General features: G+C 42.5%; 3 protein-coding genes across 3 annotated transcripts; all 3 read left to right on the forward strand.

Moving 5' to 3' along the window:
* The first annotated feature begins 498 nt into the window (after positions 1 to 498).
* On the forward strand, positions 499 to 4,360 carry CCNB1 (cyclin B1). The gene is given in 9 exon segments (XM_031051587.2): positions 499 to 629; positions 1,172 to 1,480; positions 1,653 to 1,835; positions 2,206 to 2,364; positions 2,750 to 2,986; positions 3,407 to 3,476; positions 3,479 to 3,546; positions 3,811 to 3,921; positions 4,147 to 4,360. Coding segments are annotated over 9 exon segments (1,266 nt in total). The 5' UTR covers positions 499 to 608; the 3' UTR covers positions 4,255 to 4,360.
* Positions 4,361 to 4,731: 371 nt separating this feature from the next.
* CENPH (centromere protein H) lies at positions 4,732 to 12,044 on the forward strand. The gene is made up of 9 exons (XM_031051664.2): positions 4,732 to 4,868; positions 4,951 to 5,006; positions 5,623 to 5,671; positions 6,137 to 6,211; positions 6,872 to 6,928; positions 7,796 to 7,859; positions 8,157 to 8,208; positions 9,351 to 9,511; positions 11,072 to 12,044. The coding sequence occupies exons 1-9, from the start codon at positions 4,786 to 4,788 to the stop codon at positions 11,153 to 11,155; spliced, it is 681 nt and encodes a 226-aa protein (XP_030907524.1). The 5' UTR covers positions 4,732 to 4,785; the 3' UTR covers positions 11,156 to 12,044.
* Positions 12,045 to 12,485: 441 nt separating this feature from the next.
* On the forward strand, positions 12,486 to 18,209 carry KGD4 (alpha-ketoglutarate dehydrogenase subunit 4). Its single transcript, XM_005151898.3, has 4 exons — positions 12,486 to 13,050; positions 13,822 to 13,885; positions 16,689 to 16,876; positions 18,111 to 18,209. Exons 1-4 carry the CDS (start codon positions 13,012 to 13,014, stop codon positions 18,126 to 18,128), a joined length of 309 nt encoding a protein of 102 aa, XP_005151955.1. The 5' UTR covers positions 12,486 to 13,011; the 3' UTR covers positions 18,129 to 18,209.
* The last annotated feature ends 324 nt before the right edge of the window (positions 18,210 to 18,533 follow it).

Consider the following 18,533-nt stretch of genomic DNA (forward strand, 5'->3'; position numbering starts at 1 on the left):
TGGGGTCTTCATACTTTGAAGAAAACAAGTATGTCTTTAGTGAAAACCTGTCAACAGGGTAATAACATGTGTCTTCAGAGGTAGTTCCACTTACATCTGTTTACAGTCTTCCTGTGCCCCCTTCTTGTCTTAAGCCCTTAAATATTTCCTATGGAATTCAGCAAGTCAGTTCAGTTGTTAGTGAGAATGAGTACATCTTTCACCTGTGTGTCATAACAGCCTTACTTTGTCATACTGTTTTCTTGTTCTGGTATTAATTTATATTACTGATACACTGATCAGCACCTGAATATTGTTATAAAGGCCAGACTTCATGTTAGTGGAATTTAAGGGTAGATTGATGTAGGAACGCTGGACGCCGGTGTCCAGCGCCAATCGCCACAAGAACGCGCTGAGGCGGGATCGCCGTCAGCCAATAGGAGGTAAACGCCGGCCAATGAGCGGCGGCAGAGGGGTTCATAAATAGGCAGCGGTGGCAGGGGGCCCTCAGTTCAGGGCTGAGCTGTGGCCAAGCTTGACTCTGCTCTCCGCGCTCCAATCTCCGTCCTTCGCTCCGCTTTTCGCTCCCAGTCCGCGCTCTGCCTTCCGCTTCGCGCCCCTGCCCCACTATGTCGCAGATGGTTTCTCGGGTAAGGACAGGACGGACTCGGCGGTACAGGGTTTGGGGGTTGGTTGCCTGCTCTCTCTCGTGCGAGGGTGGCGGTCCTCCGTGTCTTGCAGCCACCTTCCCTTCCCTGCGCCCCGAAGCTCTGTGGGCTCGCGGGCAGGTGCGGGGCAGCCCTCCTGAGCTATTCCGCGAGCCCTAGTTCCTTGTGAACGGGGAGGGTGGAGGTGAGGGACGCACACTTCTCCTTGGGCACTCCCTCGGTGCCCCCGCGCTCCCCTTCAGCTCTCAGGAGCAATCGTACTGCTCTCCGGGGTCGCTTCTGTAGCCCTCCTGTTTCGCGGGTGTGAGCTCGTGTACCCCTGTAAGCCTCCAGCGGCTCCTCTCCGGACACACCGGTTTCGGGGTGGGGGAAGGCGGACAGCGCGGCGCGTGCAGCATTCTCCCGATCCCTCTCCCCCGACTCTCCGGCTTCAAGGATGCACCCGTGCAATTCCTCCTCCCCCGTTCCCGCTGGTGAGGCGCGGCCCGGTGCCGCTGACCTCTCGGCCGCCTGTCTTCCCGCAGCATACCCAGCAGCCAGGCAAAGTCAGTAGGCTGTCGGTCCTGGGGAGACCCAATGTGGCCGGCCACAATATGAGGCCGAGTTCCCGCACGGCGCTGGAGGACATCGGCAACCTCGTCACCGAGCCAAAGGCACAGGGTGCCACCAGAAATAGGGCGATGGGTGGAGGCGGCGGGCGGGAGCCGGGCGGCAGACCCGTGAACTCTAGGGCCAAGACGAACGAAGTTGCCGGGAGGAAGGAGACAGCCGCTCCCACGAAGGGGATGCCGCCAACAGCCCCGGAGCCGAAGTCAGAACCCCAGGTGCAACAAGTACGGTCAGGGGCCGTGCGCCCTTTGCCCAGCCTGGGTATGCGGTGGGGCTGTGCTGAACAGCTCAGTGCCTTGCTGAGTGCAGCTCACCCCACAGGAGCCTTCTTTCACTTGACCCGCACTGGGCTGAAGAGGGAAGACCTGCCAGGGCTGATCCCGAATTTCCTTGCAGCTGGAGTCTCATTCCCAAATTCCTACAGAAATACCTGCGTGTGCACCACCAGATGATGTGATGTGTCAGGCTTGTTCTCATGACTTGCTTTCTGTCGAAAATATAGTTGCTGAAGATAATAATGACCCAGAGTACTCCCACGACTATGCAAAGGACATCTACCAGTATCTGAGAGAGCTTGAGGTTAGTAGATCAGAGCTCAGGGGGCATCTCCTGACACACCGAACCTGTCGTAGGTGTGGTTTAGATCTGGTATTCATTTTCACCCATGAATTTTCCTGAGGCACTAGCAAGGGATCCCCTAACTTAAAATGTAAGATTAAACTGAGCTGATTACATAATCAGATACTGGTTGTTAGATGAATCATCTAGTAGTACTAATATCATGTTCTTTCTAGCCCATCTCTAGTAAACAAGGAAACCTTGTGCCGTGTGGCCCATACCTGTAGGTTGTGCCTATACAGAGCTCTGATAAGCCATAAGATGCCACAGAGGCTAGACACTGCAATGCTGTAGCTAAGTGATATTTATTAACCCTATTCCTTCCACACAGGAAAATCAAACTGTCAGACCCAAATACCTGGCTGGGCAAAAAATCAGTGGGAATATGCGTGATGTACTAATAGACTGGCTTGTGCAAGTACAGATAAAGTTCAGACTCCTGCAGGATACCTTGTACAAGTCAGTTGCCATCATAGATTGCTTCCTGCAGGTGAGTGTCTCTGCCATGTGTCAGGAAACTCCTTCTTCCCTAAGCAAAAGCACAGATAGCACTGATCTGTAATACCATCATAGATATGCAACCCTTAACAATACAGCTGACCAACAAAGGGCCTTTAATGTTTAATTGTATGCACCACCTAACCCCCTCAGCTGTGAAGAGGGATTTGATGTATCAAAACTGCTTACTCTTCTACCCGATTTGATCTCAAAGTCTTCCAACACCCCTGCAGATGACTGCAAGAGGTGATGTACAGTTACTCTGTACATGCATGAACATCCTGCCATTGAACAAATCTTACAGAGGCTACATTGAAAAGCTGTGTTATGAGCTCAGGCCTATGATTCATACAAACCTCTACTGCTTCTTTCTACAGGACAATGCTGTTTATAAGAAGATGCTGCAGCTGGTTGGAGTCACAGCTGTGTTCATTGCCAGCAAATATGAAGAGCCGTATCCCTTGCGTGCTGCAGACCTTGTCTATATAACTGATAACACTTATACAACCAGCCAAATCATCCAGATGGAGTTTCAGATCCTGCAAGCCTTGAACTTTCATCTGAGTCATCCCCTAACTTCACAATTCCTAGATATGGCTTTAGAGATTGCAAAGGTAGAGCTGAGAACACATGCTGATATAAGCAGCATCTGGAAAATGCCATTCTCAACTGTGGCAGGTTGTTTAAAAGGCTCAGACTTTGAGTACTACTAAAGTTTAGCAGCTAAGCCTGGTTAAGGCCTGTCTCCCATGTAGAAACAGGTCTTGCTTGCTTTCAGTCACATGAGCCTAACCCACCCAAAATCAGTTAAAAAAATCTGCCTGGTACTGCAGGTAACTGCTGTTGAAAGGAGTGGTCTCAGACTAAGCAGCCTAATACAGCTCAGAACTGCTCTGCTATTAAGCCACTTGAGTCTCAACCCTCTAGCTCTCAAAGTGCTTGCTAAGGAAGTATTTCTTTCTACTTGATTAAACAAAGGTTTGACAGGATGCTCTTGCCTCAGAAGTAGCCAATACTCGACTCTCTTTCTGTAGGTAACCACAAGACAGTGTGTTCTGGCCAAATACCTGATGGAGTTGTCCATTGTGGACTATGATATGGTTCATTTCCTTCCTCCAAGACTGCAGCGGCTGCTTTATGTTTGTCTCTGGAACTTCTCAAGGGATGTGAGTGGGTAAGTTATGCTTGTAAGGCCACCTAGTTTGGGACCTGCTGTGCTTCTGCACCAGCTTAAAAGGCCAAGTACCCACCTTCTGCTTCCTTGTGGTATTTTGGCATTTGCTTGTCTCTCAGTGGTTTATTAAAAAAGGGGCAGTAATTGTTAACCATTCTCTGGCAGGCAGGAAACCACAGCTGCCCAAGAGAAGATAAATAAACCATTGTACTGTGTACTTGGGTTGTTCTGGTAAGGTTGTCTAATGATTTCCCTTCCTTTCAGACACAAACTCTACAACGCCACACATCTTACACTGAGAGTGACCTCCTTCCAGTTATGCAGCACATAGCAAAGAATGTAGTTCTTGTGATTAAGGGTTGCACCAAGGAGAAGGTACGAATCTCATGGTGCAGGTGGGGAATATGTGGTGCTCTGAGGCTGGCTTAGCTGTGCTACTGCTGTCAGACTTCAGCTGAAGCTCTTGTCAAAGTAATGTGAGCCAGCCATGAACTGGCTGTGTGTGCCAGGATGGCTTTGGCTTGACCATCAAAGGCTGGGGAAAGCTGGAATAGTGTAAATTTATGAACAGGGTAAACTGAATCAAACTTACCTCTGCAGGCAATCAAGGAAAAATATGCTGGCACTAAAACCAGCAGGATAAGCACCATTGAGGAGCTGAACTCACCTGTCATCTGGAACCTAGCCTGGTCTGTAAATAAACTTTAACTCCTGTGCAAAGTCAGTACCAACATTGTTTTTATAAACCCATGTTTATTATGTTTTTTTATTTTCTCATACTTTGGGTTGTTGAATAAAGCATTTAATTTTCTTCTGTGTGTTTTAGTCATATAGTTAACTCGAGCCTACAGCTGAGACATTGGGGAGGAGGCTGTGAGCAGCGTTGGGGTGGGTGAGCCCTGCCGCGCCGTTGCAGAGGCGCATGTCTGATGTGGCGCCGTTGCTCTGTTATCGCAGTATTTATTTACTGTAGTATACTTATTCACTGTGTGTAGTCTTCCTGAAGGAGAAAACGGCTCCGAGGCTATTACTTGGTCTTTGCCTGTCCCCCGCCCCTTTGTGTGGGGCTCCGCTGTCTGGCTCCGGTTTCACCGACGCAGCCACGGGGAGAGCGGGGGGGGGGAGGGGCGTAACAGGTTCTCTCGCGGGGCCTGCCCCTCGCGCCGCCGCGCGCGGGCTGCTGGGTGTTCCTGCCCTGCACATCTTGAACAGAGCGCGGGCCGTTAAAACAGGGCCGTCATGGCGGAGGGGGGGCAGGAGCAGCAGCCGTCGGAGGACAGGGAGCGGGCCATGGCCGCGGTGGACGTGTTCTATTTGCTTCGGTCAGTGCTGGGGGCCGGGTGCTGCTGCGGGGCCCCTTTGGTGCCTGCTGCGCGGGGCCTGACCATTGTTCTTCTGCTGCAGCGTGAGGGACCAGATGAAACAGCAGCTCTTGGAGTGCAGCGCTGTAGCTGACGCCGGTGAGCTTATCCCTGCGCTGGCTCCCTCCAGCAACCCCCTCTGCCTTTCCTGAACGTAATGTTGTAATAGACGTAAATGTTTTGAAGTTATCAAAAGTGTTCGTTACAACAATGAAATGTTTTTCTTGGCCGAATATCTGACTTCAGTTTCTAGACAGCTGTTAGAGACATGTTTGAATGCTTATAACGCTGCTGTCCGCTTACTGCCCACTGTTCTTTCTCCCCTTCGATTTCCACTTTCGGCTCCTCTGACACTCGGACAAAAGATGGTTATTTAAGTGTGCCTAAATCCTTGGCAACAATACTAATTTAGGGCGTTTTTTCTTGTTCCCATCCTGTTTACGTTGCCTCTATCTTCTTCCACTGAACCAGCTAGGCTGCGCAGATAGAGCAGTGCTGCCACCCAGCTTTGGCTTGTCTAAAAAACGCTAAATGGAAATATAGTAAAGCCTAGTAATTTTTGCCATACAGCTCACTAATAGTGGAAGAGATGATAAGGTGTGGAGGGACAATTAAGAAATACTTTGTTAATACGGTTATCAGGCTGTTTTATGCTTTGTAGATTGCATATAAAGTCTGTTACGCCTTTTTTGTTAATGACATTCTTTCCTTGCAGATAAAGCAGCTGTTTCTCATCACGCTGGCAAGGAAAGGCCTGTGCAGATGTATGTCATTGGATAACTTAAAACTGATGATGTATTTTAAATGAAGAGAAGGGCTAAGAACAGAGGTTGGAGGTTCTCTCTAGCTACTGCTGTAGTAAATCTCTAGATGAACCATCATTACTTTGCAGAAGTCTGGTGAAAATAACGTATGGGGAAGAAATATTTTGCTCAGTCAGCTGATGTAGTTTTGTATCTGATGTGGCTTCTAAATTTGCAGAGGTCTTTGCAGACAGCTAGAGTTCACCAATATAAATTGCGCATGCTAAAATACTCCTAGCCTTAATAATTTGTGGTTTACAGGAAAAAATCTTTGAACACTTAGAGAGCAAGTTAAAGTTGTGACACTGCTTTTAAATTTTTTTGATATCTTCACAGTGTTTAAGATTCTGTTTTCTTGGCAGGGGTTGGGGGGTGGTTTTGTGTGTATTTAGTTTTGCATTGTTTGTTTTGTTTTTTTTTCTTCAGTGCCATAGAAGATTATAAAAAAGGCATTGAGAATGAAATAGTCTCTTTCTGGACCAAGACATTAGCCTTGCAAAGGTAGAATTTTCTTCCTGTTTATTTGGAGGTGTTCTGTTTGTGCATACACACATGCACATATACATAATTTGGATTAAAACAAGATTTCAAAGTGATATAGGGTGTGGTACAAACATAAGTGATCTAATTACATTGAACCAGTAGGAATGCAATTGGAGATACTGGGGGGAGAGGGGAGGAAGGAGGAATCAAGTTGAAGTGCATAAACTCAAAAGATTTCTGCAAAACTGAAAGTCTCGACTGTATGAATCGGTAAACGTGTTTCTTGGCTGCATTTTATAAACGCTTAAGAAAAGGTAGTTGGTAGGATAAGTGTTGGATATCTCCTGTGCGGCATGACAGTTCATTTGAATTTTCACCTTTGCCTAGCTTACCTTCCGCAGATTCTGGGATTAATGTTTTCTTGGTGTGTTTGCAAGAGAGAAGGGAGTTGCCACTCACAAATAATCATTGATTCACCTTTTTTTGTCCTGAGGATTAAGCCCCTTTATTTAAGAAGCATGATATTTAAATGGTTCTGAGAATTTTATATGTATAATTCCAATATTAAAGTAGCTATAAATGGAACCTAGGGTATATATTTTGTTATTTGTCTCAATCTGTTTCTCCCAGTTTCGTGTCAGTTCTCATCAGTTTTGTTTTTTTCCCCATGCTATGCAGGATACAGATTACAGCTGCCCTGAGAGACAAAATGAAGCAAAATGATAATGACTCACAGTAAGGTGTTCTTGGGAAAAGGATGTCTGGAAAGGAATGGTCTTTGCACAGTTTTCTCTGACACATTTCTACATTACTGCATTGTATCTTTTTTAAAAAGCAAGCTTCTTTCTTCTAGTTGACTGAATGATATACTGTCCACGTTCTGGCTGGAATCTGCATGGTCGGAACTCTTATACCCAGGGTGGATTTACATCTGAGCTAACCAATCTTTGATTACAAAGATCATATTTTTTTATTCACTAGTGAGAACTGTTTGTAGTTAAGAGGTTTCTTTGCCTTTAATACATGAGTTACCTGCATTTATAATAGCTGAGCACATATTACAGGCTTGTAACAGGGCATTGGCACTGCTTTCCTGCCTTCATTAATTTGTTGTATAGAAGTTTAATGTCCTTGAAAAAGGACAGAAAGTTTTGAACATGTTTAGAACCAGCTTTTGATTTCCTGCCCAATACTAACAGGTGCACATATCTGAAGCGTAATGTAAGAAATTTAACTTCTGTCAGAAATACAGCTGAAAACATTGCATCATCATGATGTCCTTGCCCCATGCCAGAAGTCAGGAGTTTCAATTAGCCATTCTCAGGTGGCTAGGCTTCTGTGATGCCTTTCAAGTTCTGTGGTTTGAAATGTTAGACAGACTTAACTGAAACTGAGAAACTGAGGGAAAATAAGGAGGCTGTTTGGTTCCTACAACGATACTTAGTATAATTACTGTTAAAAGCAACAACAGAAAAAAAATGCAATTTGGGGGGGAGGGAGGGGATTGGGGATATTTTGTTTAATCTAAATAACCTTGATTAAAACATTTATGCTGTTGACTCATTAATACTCTTAATGTATGCAACTGTGTTCCTTCCTTAGACTGATTCTGGAAGCTGTGCAAGACATAGTAAAGCTCAGCGAGGCAATAGCTGCATATCAGCAGGTAAGTGGCAGTCATAGCTTCTATTGCAGTTGTTCAGGTCAACATGATGGGCACAAACACAGTTTGAAAGTATTAAGATTTTGCAAGTCCTTTGAAGCTAAATGTGTGGCCCAAAAGGTGCAGTGCCTACTGGTGTTAAAATTACTGAAATTATTACTTAAAGTGAGTTTGTAAGCAAGTCTGTTTCTAGAGCTGCCCTTAACTGCTTTTGTGATTGGAGTTAGCATTTTTCAAAATATTTTGGAGCCAGGAGTCTAAGAAATACTTTTTCTTTTTTTTTCCTTTTTTTTTTTCCAGCAAGCACGTGAAAAGGAGCAGAAAGTGGCTGACATTCAAAGGCAAAGACTTTGTAAGCATGTTAGCTATACTGACTTTATGTTTGAATGTACAGTTCATGTTTCAAGGTTCTTGTAGCAATATTAATTTGCATCTGAAGTAACTGCCCGACTCTCAACATGGTTATAAAACTTCTGAAAAGAGTAGAAAGTACTGTAAAAATGAGCTGCTGTGTTGTCTACTGGAGCATGAGACTGACCATTAGAACGGGAGACACAAAAAGATTCTCAAAGAATGTGGTGGTGTTTTATTGTTAGTGTAAGCTCCCCAGAAAATTACACATCATTTAGTAATTTAAATCAACATCTAAAGTACATTTTTTGGCAGATTGCACCTTTATGAAATGTTTGCAGAATAGAGGAGGGGATTTACTTGCAAAGAACCTTTGTACATATGTTGGTATTCAGTAGGCTTGTTAGAGTGGGTCAAATTTAGATGTGATTAATCTTTGGAATATGCTTTCTTGAGTGTACCTACTGTCATATAACCAGGTTTGCCAACGGTTTTACAGTTACTGTGTTTAATGCATACAAAGTGGTGTGTATGTTGACAGTAATGAAATTAATGCAAGGAAGTATCTGTCTTTTTAGAAAAAGTGAACACCCCTGATATCTTCAGAAATAAGGGGAGGAATGCTGTGTCAGCATTCTTTCAATGTTTGAACTGCCTCTAAATAGCTTTATTCAGTTTATTTTTCAGCCTGGCTTCCTATAGAACACTAGTAATATTCACTGATATGGTACACATACCTCTTGTACAACTTTGGAATTTGGTTTCAGTCAAATCTGAAAAAGGGGGAAGGATCTTAAACACCTCTGACTATGGAAATTGTGAAAACTGGAAGTGAGATGTAGAACAGATACTCAAATTACAGTCTGCATTTGATGAAAATAAGATACAGTGTACAAAGTACTGTCTGTTTTGCTAGCAGCCAGAGAATCAATTGATGTACTTTGATACCAGGTACCCACAGGACATGTTGCCCCTTGTGTGAAAGGAATATCTTGATATATACTGGGAGAAGGGATGGAGTGTGAAGTTAAGGGTATTGCAGTGGGAGTGCCTTAGATGTCTTGTGAGATAAAAAGCAGATCTTTAGTTCTGCTGATCACCTTACTATTCTTTAACACTTTATTTTCCTCATAACGGAAAAAGTACTAAAAAAAGTCGGAAGAGAGAAACTAAAGCAAATCCATGACATGATGAGAAAACTAAAGGAGACACAAGCAACTGGGGAGGTGAAAACGCTGGAGGAGATGCACACTGCCTACCAGAAAGAGAGAAAGATAACTTCAATAATTCAAAATGTATTGCAGGTAAGGTGTTTCAGCTTTTAAAAGCCAGAGTGCAGTTTTGCATTACAATTACAATAATACAGTGTCCAGTAAACATAACTTTGGGCAACATTCCGTTTTCTAATGACTTTAACAATAGTAACAGGAAAAACTGCTATATGAAAGGAAAACTTTATTGCTTTAAAGGTTGCAAGCATGAAATTGTCAGAGTTCTTTTTGGAATAATCATCTATGGAATTTCAAGACAGTCTATCCATCTGTCTTACTCTTTTGTTCCCCTAAAGGTATAAAAACAATGCATTTTCTCAAAGAAGTCTGTTAAAGCAGTGGCTGTATTTCCTTATACTGGAAGTCAAAAGTCACCCCTACATCCCCCAAATCAGTTATCCTATCTCATGATTAGGAAAAATAAGTAGGTCTTAATCCCATGATACTACTGAGCCAGGCTGCTGCTCTGCACTCACCCCTCATGACCACATGTGCTTTCTCTGTGTTGCCCACTTCAGTCTTGTGAAAGCCTTCGCCTGCACCTATGGCCCATCTCCAGTAGCTTTCTGTGGTGTCTTTTGGTTACCCTTTTGGTATCAGATGCTGCAGACTAGCCTGAATCCATGTAGCTGGCTGGCAGGTCATCTGGAGTGTGAAGACACACAAAATGAGGAAGAAAAGCTCATGGTTTGGTATAGGGTGGAGGGGCCTCTTGGAGCGTCCTGTTCTCAGAGGGGCACTTCACTAAAGTTCACGTATGCTGTGCTGGAGTCAGGAACTCTGCCTCTCACTGTGTGACTTGTCCTGGCTTCCTTTGCCTAGCCCCGCAGATTAGTGACCTAGGTACAAAGATGGGAAGCACATTGAATTTACATAGTAAATTGTAACTGCAGTGCTCTTGAGTTTATCTGCAAACAGGTTATGAAATCTCAGTTAAGCATGCACAAAGTTTATTTAAAAAAATTCAAACTGGGGAAGAGAGAGGACATATTGTGGGGGCTTCAGGTAAAGACAGGATGTAATCACGCTGTGAATTTGGATAATCATAAGAATTTCAAAGACAGAAAAGCAAGTTGCATGGTTCTGTGTTGCATGCCATCTACTACTAGCTTGTGTTGATAACAAGGTTACATCTCAAATTGAGAACAAGAAATTAAACATTTTAGCGGGGTTTGGATTCGATCTCCTGGTTTTGTATTCCTGAGATCTTCCAAGCCATAAGTAGAGCAAATCTTTTATTGGTTAACTTTAATAATTCCCTTTCTCAGTCCAGAATGGCAGGGCGAGAATGTAATATCTTATGTTTGAGGCAAACTTTATGTGTTAAAAACCAAATCCTCTAAATTCCTGTGTTTAAAATACGGATAGCATGCAAGCACCGCTGGGGAGTTCAAAGCACCACTTATTTTTTACCTATGCATTGGCAATAGGATCTAAATTACCCCTTTGCCCCATCCCACCTAACTTCAAATACTGTTGTGAATTTAAAGGGCTTTCAAATTAAAAATTAAGAACCAGACAGATTTTGAGAGAATTTAGTTGGAATAATAATTTTTCATGGCTTTTTTTTTAACCAATCTTTCTGTCTTACAGTGCATCATAATTGGAAGCAGAGTTAACTGGGCTGAAGATCCATCTTTAAAGGCAGTTGTTCTGCAGCTTGAAAAAAATATTTGAGTTGGGAGAGGTGGTCTTTATTTTTTTTTTCATGTAGTGTACATACTCAATCTGCTAAATTTGGTAAATTAATACACATAATGAAAACAATTTAAGCTTTCTGGAGGTGTCTGCTCACTGAAGAGATTGAATGTAGTCACACAACTCTTGGAAGTGAAATTTAGTTCCTGGTATACAGCACATGTTTGAACAGGAACCATGGCTGATGAAACTATCTGAAAAGACCATTCATAGTGTGAGAAATGTGCTCACTTCTAAAAAAAATTTACGAGGGACAAAGTCAATGGATCAAAGAAAACAGCTCTGGGTGCATGACCATAGCCACAGGCGCACCATTATACCCGTACACAAGCTTTTTATCCATTCCATATTGCATCAGATGACTACATATTCCTAGTTATCATGAGAACAGGGAAGAGGTTTCCATAAGAAGGATTTCCATAAGTCCGCCCTGGTTTCCTCCTTTTGGCGCATGCTTTCTGCCTCCTGGTGGTCGTCTCGAGGGTCTTTGGGGATGAAGTAAGACATCTTCCTCTAAGGTGAAATTTTCACCCTGGGTCTTTTGCCAGTTCTGACCAGTCCTGTGGGTGTTAGTTCTTTCAGCTTCTGTCACTGGTGTTGTATTACAGGATGGTCATGTTTGATAAGCTTTTACCTTGTGCAGGCCACATATGCTTGGTGAAAGTAAAATTTCATTAACCCTTCATTACCTCTTACAGTAGCTATACTGTCCCAAGTTAAAAAAAGAAGAATTTATACATTTCAAGGTTTTATGTAAAATTCACCTTAACCCAAGCCCTGTGTAAAGTCCAAACTGGAAGATGAAGTCAGATCTTTGGGGTTTATTTTCCTTTTTTTATTATTATTAAAGTGTTAATGTATGTTTAAATTTTTATGTATGCTCAATTTTACAATCACAGAATCCCAGGGGTTGGAAGGGACCTCGAAAGATCATCTACTCCAACCCCCCTGCAAGAGCAGGGTAACCTAGAGTATGTCACACAGGAACATGTCCAGGTGGGCCTTGAATATCTCCAACGTAGGAGACTCTACAACCTCCCTGGGCAACCTGTTCCAGTGCTCTGTCACTCTTACAGTAAAGAAGTTTTTCCTGATGTTAACGTGGAACCTCCTATGCTCCAGTTTACACCCATTGACCCTCGTCCTACCACTGGATATCACTGAAAAAAGCCTAGCTCCATCATCCTGACACCCACCCTTTACATATTTGTAAACACTGATGAGGTCACCCCTCAGTCTCCTCTTTTCCAAGCTAAAGAGACCCAGCTCCCTCAGCCTCTCCTCATAAGGGAGGTGTTCCACTCCCTTAACCATCTTTGTGGCTCTGCGCTGGATTCTTTCAAGCAATTCCCTGTCCTTGTTTTCTACTCATAGCAGCCACTTATGACTGTGCTATGTGCTGCTTAGTTATAGCCCAGTTGCCAGCGTTGGATACAATCCATGCCTGCCATCCCACACAGCAAAATATGTGAATGCTAGGTAAACAGCAAGGGCTGACTTCTTGCTAAGCACTATTCTTAATTGGCTTTTTCACTAAGTAACCCGCATCTGTGTTTTATGCTTGACAAACTGAGCACATCATAGCATGTAATGTTAAATACTGCTGCTTTTAACTTTGTGTATTTTTAAGTTTGTGGAGGATGGGCGGAACGTGTGCTCATCCAACAAAGATAACACGCTGTTTTCGTCGATGCTGTGAAATGAGTTTTGCGCTATACTTCAGCACAGGCTTCCGCCAGGTCACACACCGGCTGTGGGCGGAGTCTCAGACTGTGGGCGGGGCCCGAAGCTGCTCTCCAGACGCCGGCGTTGGGGCGCGGTGATTGAGGGTCGTCATGGGCAGTAAGATGGCGGCAGCAGCCAGGGTCGTTCAGGTAGCAGCGCTCGCTAACGGGGGCCGGGGAAGGGGTGGTTGGGGCCGGAAGCTGGTTTCCGCTCTGAGGCGGGCCTCGTTTCATGTGTTCTTCCGAGGCCTGGATTGGCCGGCGCCTGAGGAGCCTCAGGGAGGCTGGTGTCCTTGGCGCGGGGGGAGACACGCGAGGCCGGGCCCGCTAGTTGGTGCTGGGTTGTGTTACCGAAGGCTGCTGTAGAGCAGCTGGCACCATCTGGTGGGGTGTGCGGGAGGGGGGGGCTAGCCGGCAGCTCCTTTCTAAGCCATCCTTTTTCAAGGTGAAAGTGAGACGTGGAGTGTGCTCGAAAAGACGTGTTTTAGGAGTAAGTTGTGTGGCTTCGGCTACAAGCTGTATAGGTTTTGGTTTTTTTTTAATAGAGGTAGTCAGTTTCGTCCAGCCAGCTGAACAAACATACAGGCAGAGCACAGCTGGTAAGACCATATGCCAAAAGTTAGAATTTGTGTGGCCGCGGTAGCAGTTTTTGCACACACATACAGACTGCAGTGAGAAAAGGAAGGGAACGCTTGTTCCTGCTTTGGATATTAGAGTGGAGGAACACCTTTAAAACTGACACTTCTCCTGAGGTAAATACAGAATTTAAATAGCTAGTAAGTGTACCAGTGGTGGTGCAGAAAGCAGCAGGATAGAAGTGGTTGTTTAATACATTGTATGTTCCATTTTACTATTGTGGAGGTAATGTGTCTAGAAATATATTTACTCTCCTCGTTTCTCCCATACCTTGCTTTGTTCTAGGTAGTAAAGCCACATACTCCGTTAATTAAGTTCCCTGACAGATTGAGTGGTCCCAGACCTAAAAGTAAGTATTTCAACTGTAGATCCCATCTGCACCACTTTTTTTTTTTCATTAACTGTTTTATTTAAGGATTGGCACACAATTTTTCTGTTTCACCAATGCAAGTCAACTGATTTTAAGCAGTTTCAGAAATGTGATTGTTTTAGTTGAAGGTAGCTCTTTGACTCTGAATTCAGACTATATGTGCGACTACACATAATAACGTGCATGACTTTATTTCTTCGTCAAGGCAGATTCAGGAAGAATCACATTTTTCCAAATACTAATATTTGCCTGAAATTATTATGCCCAAGTCAGTTTGTATTTGCAGAAATTATGTTGCGTTTTCCTCATCTTTTCTAGTTGGGGTGTGTGCTGTCTGCAGTATTTAAAACCATGATTATAGCTGTACATTTTAAAAAGTATTTCCTTGTGTTACTAATTAATGCTGAGAAAAAAAATGAATTGCAATCTTTGACATTATTTTTTGTACCTACTTCTATGTTGATATGTACAGGATTCCAAATACTGTTACATTTAAACATAAAACTTACATGAGCAATAATTTGGTTTAATACTTTTCAGTCAGCAAAGCATTTGAAACTAAAGTAGGAGATATCTGAAGGAGCTCTGTTTTAATATTCTCACTTCTGTATAAATGGTGCCACACCACAATACTTGCCACAGTATTATCACATTTGTGACTTAGCTTTAGTTTATTCATTAACATTCCAAAATATCTGCAGTGCACATCAAAACTCTCCAGGAACTGTTTTATGTAACAGCTTTGTCAGAATTCTGTATGTTGTGCACAGTTCAGCCAAATACACCACTTCTCATGCCAATGAACTGCTGTCTCAAGAGGCTTGAAAACGTGTTGCTTACCTCTTGTTTATGCCTGCATCAGAAGATTTTTGTGGCTATATCTTTGAAGTATGTTAGACTTTTCTACCGTAACCACGTTCTGTCATCTCACCGGTAAATTTTAGTCTACCTCATTTTGCTTGAATGCTGTAGCAATAACTGCATTTCAGTGTACCAGGCTATTGCTTCTACATAGCCAAACAGAGCTTCGCAGATAGAGATTGAACTTTCAGGTCCTGGGTGCTTGAAAGGCCAGCCAAATTGTTACTGTGTTACTCCTGCAACTTGATGGCTTCAGAGAAGAGAAAGATGTAGTAGTGACTGTGTCTGAGCTAAAGCAACAGCAATGTTAAGTCTGGTACTTTTGAGACTTATTGTCTGGTGTTTTTAATTGGCTAATGCATGTACTCCAGCTGTACTTCAGACTGAAACATAGGATAGAGGAAAATCCTTGGCAAATCCCTAGACATTTTTGTGGTGTGTGGAACAAATTTGGAGAAACTGTTTCTTGGTTTTTTTCTTATAAAAGATGTGTTATTTCTTGAAACAAAAATACTTTGCCCCCGTTCAAAGTATGCTCCTTCTGATAACCTCTCATCCGCCATGCTTTTTGGGACCTTCCATTGTTCCTCAACCACCTGATCAACTTTGGGCTTTCAGATACAGTCCTCCGACAGAGAACTTCTGAATATGCCTCTCAAGTGTGACTCTTTTTTTTTTTTTTTAGCTTTATTTTAAACCGGTAGTGGTTCAGTCACATAGCCGCAGGTGTTTGATGTCCCAATCCTGCCATTGACTCAAGACCACTATGGGTAAAACTGTCTCCTCCCTTGTGTCCTCACTGGCCTTGTTAGAGACAGGAGGGATTGAGACAGGCAGCACTGTGGTATTCTAACTCCTTGCATTCTCTGACACCTAGTCTTGATGCTGCATATAGTTATATAGGCCCACCCTCCCAGCTGTTTAGATATTGCATTTGTCTGGCTCATTTTTCAGGAGTACTGAGAGGGACTTCCCATGGAAGCTTTCTACATTATCAGCTGGTTTAACCTTACATATAATGCTGTGGGTGTTTATGAAGTAAGCATACTGCTGTGAGACTCCATCCCGCCAGGTGGGGTAATTGCGTATTTCTGTGTTACAATCAACCACGGTGGGATAGACTTAAGGTTTCTGGTGCTGACTTGGACAGTGCTGCCCTTTTATCATCTCTTCTCCTGTCCTCAAAATCAAGACAACTTCCTTAATGTGAATTCCCTAAGCCTAGCTCCTAGCCCTCACCTGTGCAGTGCTTTATGTACTCTTTGGTCTCTGCATTCATTAACACTAATTGTTGATACCTGGTAATTGGTAGTCATTCTGCACATCATTAACAAAATTTGATAGGATGACGTTTTATAATGTTATAAATGGGTACAACACTGCATTGCATGTTGTGGTATGGTGTACTTACATACATACTTAAGTATGTACTTTACACACATGAAAGTATGTACTTACATACTTTTCTTTTTTACAGAAAGATAAAGCTCACACCTTTCTACCTTTATTCCAGCTGTTTGACTTTACAGTTGCAGTAAACAAAAAGCATCATCTCAGTGGGTCTTAGTTATTTATCTTGGTTATCTTTCTACCTAATTGCCCCCACACACTTTATTTTTTTTTTAAGTACAGATTCCCAGTGAGGAAGCCTGTTAGGATATAAGCTGATATATATTCTGTTTCTGAATCAGTATTTCTGCCACTTGAATATGCTTTCTCCTACTGTCAGAATTCTTTCAGTATACTCTTGATACATATAACAAAAATAAAAACATGCTGTGAGAAGTAGAATGTCTAAATATTTTAAGTATTTTTACAGTGAAGGTAACTGTTAATAACTGGTAATTTTTATTTGCTGCCTATTAATTAATTTTACAGTGTTGCTACATTTCTGTAAATGGTTTTGCAATCTGGGTTTCAGTACAGGAATCCTCACCAGCAAGTGTGCCATCTGTTCATGCTTCAAAAGCACAGGAGTCTCTAGGAGGCAGAGCACCACCGTCTGTTAGTAGAGTACAAGGTACACCAGACACTTATGAATTAGTAAGAACCTTACCTCAGAAATACAGAAGGAGACTTATGACAGATGAAGAGATTGGCTATATTCAAGTAAGTTTCATTTATTAAAGTGTGTTTTCTGTACATATATAGCATTTAGGTTCCTTCTGCACCTTTCTCAAAGTTTCAGATATTTTACTACCTCATAATTCTTTCTATGCATGTGCTCTGAGCTTTCGTGGCTTTGATGCACAATACCCAACCTGCAAATCCTTAGAACTGAAGGTACCCGATTTTCACTAATTAGTAGCTTGTGTATTGCTGAGTAGAGGAATACAGACATAAAACAGACATGCAGATACCTGGTGATACTGCATTAATCACCCTCACTGCAGCTCTTTTGTGGCAGCTGTTTTGTGTGTAATTTGAATGTGCTGAATGGGAGAACAAGAGTCCATACTTAAGCCAGTGAAGGCTTTAAGTTCACAATAATTCTCAAACTTTTTTTTATGAGTTATTTGTTAGTAAGTTAACTCTTATATTTTTAGTAGTGGAAGAATTTCATTAAACTTGATATGGATATTTTCTGCTTGCAAATAAGGTATCATACATGAAAGGCAAGAAAACCTGCTCTGTAACAGTCCTCTGCTGCAAACACTGATGCTTAAAAAGGGAGAATGCACAAAATATGAAAAAATTGTGAGATTATTGAGTTTGTGAGAAGCAGCTTGCTGTAGCTTTGTTAAATGATAAAGATACTTTCAGTGTAACTGTGTTAGTAGGTTAAATCAGTTTTCCCCGGTGTTTGTGGGTAGAGTATGATAATTAGAAATTAGTTGCTTCCCATAGTAATACACTCCTTGACCTCTAGCATAAATTTTCTAACAGTGAGATAGATCATAAGTTGGTTTTTTTTTTGGAAAATATGAATGGACTACCTTTCTGATTTCTCATAAAGATTGTAATGGCTGACTTTGGCTTTGGTTTTACTTTGGAATAATTTTACTTTGGAAAATAATTTTTAAAATTATGTTTATTACTGCTGTGATCACCAGACCTTTCTAAAGCGTGTCAAAGGTTTCTTCAGAGAAAAAGTGGATGCAGCTGTAATTGTAGGTTGCATATGCTGATCTTTTTGTATCCTCCCCTGCGAAAAAATGAGCTGTTAGCAGTAGATGCAGGTATTTGACACTCTGCATGTGTTCTTATATAGATTAAAAATCGATGTGTACACCAGAAGTTAAAACTAGAACACTGTGTGTTAGGCTGTAACAGTATAAAAGATTTTACCTCCATTTCCCTTTCTTTTAGTGAAATATATTTAACTCTTGCTTTTCTTTTACAGCGTGGAGGTCCAGAATAAGTATGGAAGATAGTTCACGAGCCATTGTTGGAGAGTGAAGTGTTATATTCACAATAAAGACATTTCCTTTAAGATTAAAAATGATTGCATACCAATAGCTTTAATAAACTCTTATATGGCAGGTGAGAAGGCGGACACAATACACGATATTAATCTGTGATTGAGGAGGGTTTTCTGTTGATGGCTAACTAGCATTGAGTATACTTGATGTCCACTCCATTAAAATGTTCCCTAATTAGCCATTTGCATGCTTGACCATATAACTAACACATTCTATTTTGCTTCGTCAAAAGATTGTGTGACGTCTCATAAGGAACGACTCTGGGGGCAGGGAGGGAACGCTGCAGTGTTCTGAGGGGTGGCTGAGCCATTGCGGCCGCACTCGGCAGTGACCTAGCATGAAGC

The sequence above is a fragment of the Melopsittacus undulatus genome, chromosome Z (assembly GCF_012275295.1).
Source record: "Melopsittacus undulatus isolate bMelUnd1 chromosome Z, bMelUnd1.mat.Z, whole genome shotgun sequence".
Classification (NCBI taxonomy): Eukaryota; Metazoa; Chordata; class Aves; order Psittaciformes; family Psittaculidae; genus Melopsittacus; species Melopsittacus undulatus.

Coding starts and splice junctions, on each gene's coding strand:
- CENPH (XM_031051664.2), top strand. CDS start 4,786: ATGGCGGAGGGGGGGCAGGAGCAGCAGCCGTCGGAGGACAGGGAGCGG. Junction 6,212..6,871: donor AAGACATTAGCCTTGCAAAG/GTAGAATTTTCT, acceptor CATGCTATGCAG/GATACAGATTACAGCTGCCC. Junction 7,860..8,156: donor CAATAGCTGCATATCAGCAG/GTAAGTGGCAGT, acceptor TTTTTTTTCCAG/CAAGCACGTGAAAAGGAGCA.
- KGD4 (XM_005151898.3), top strand. CDS start 13,012: ATGGGCAGTAAGATGGCGGCAGCAGCCAGGGTCGTTCAG. Junction 13,051..13,821: donor CAGCAGCCAGGGTCGTTCAG/GTAGCAGCGCTC, acceptor GCTTTGTTCTAG/GTAGTAAAGCCACATACTCC. Junction 13,886..16,688: donor GAGTGGTCCCAGACCTAAAA/GTAAGTATTTCA, acceptor TCTGGGTTTCAG/TACAGGAATCCTCACCAGCA.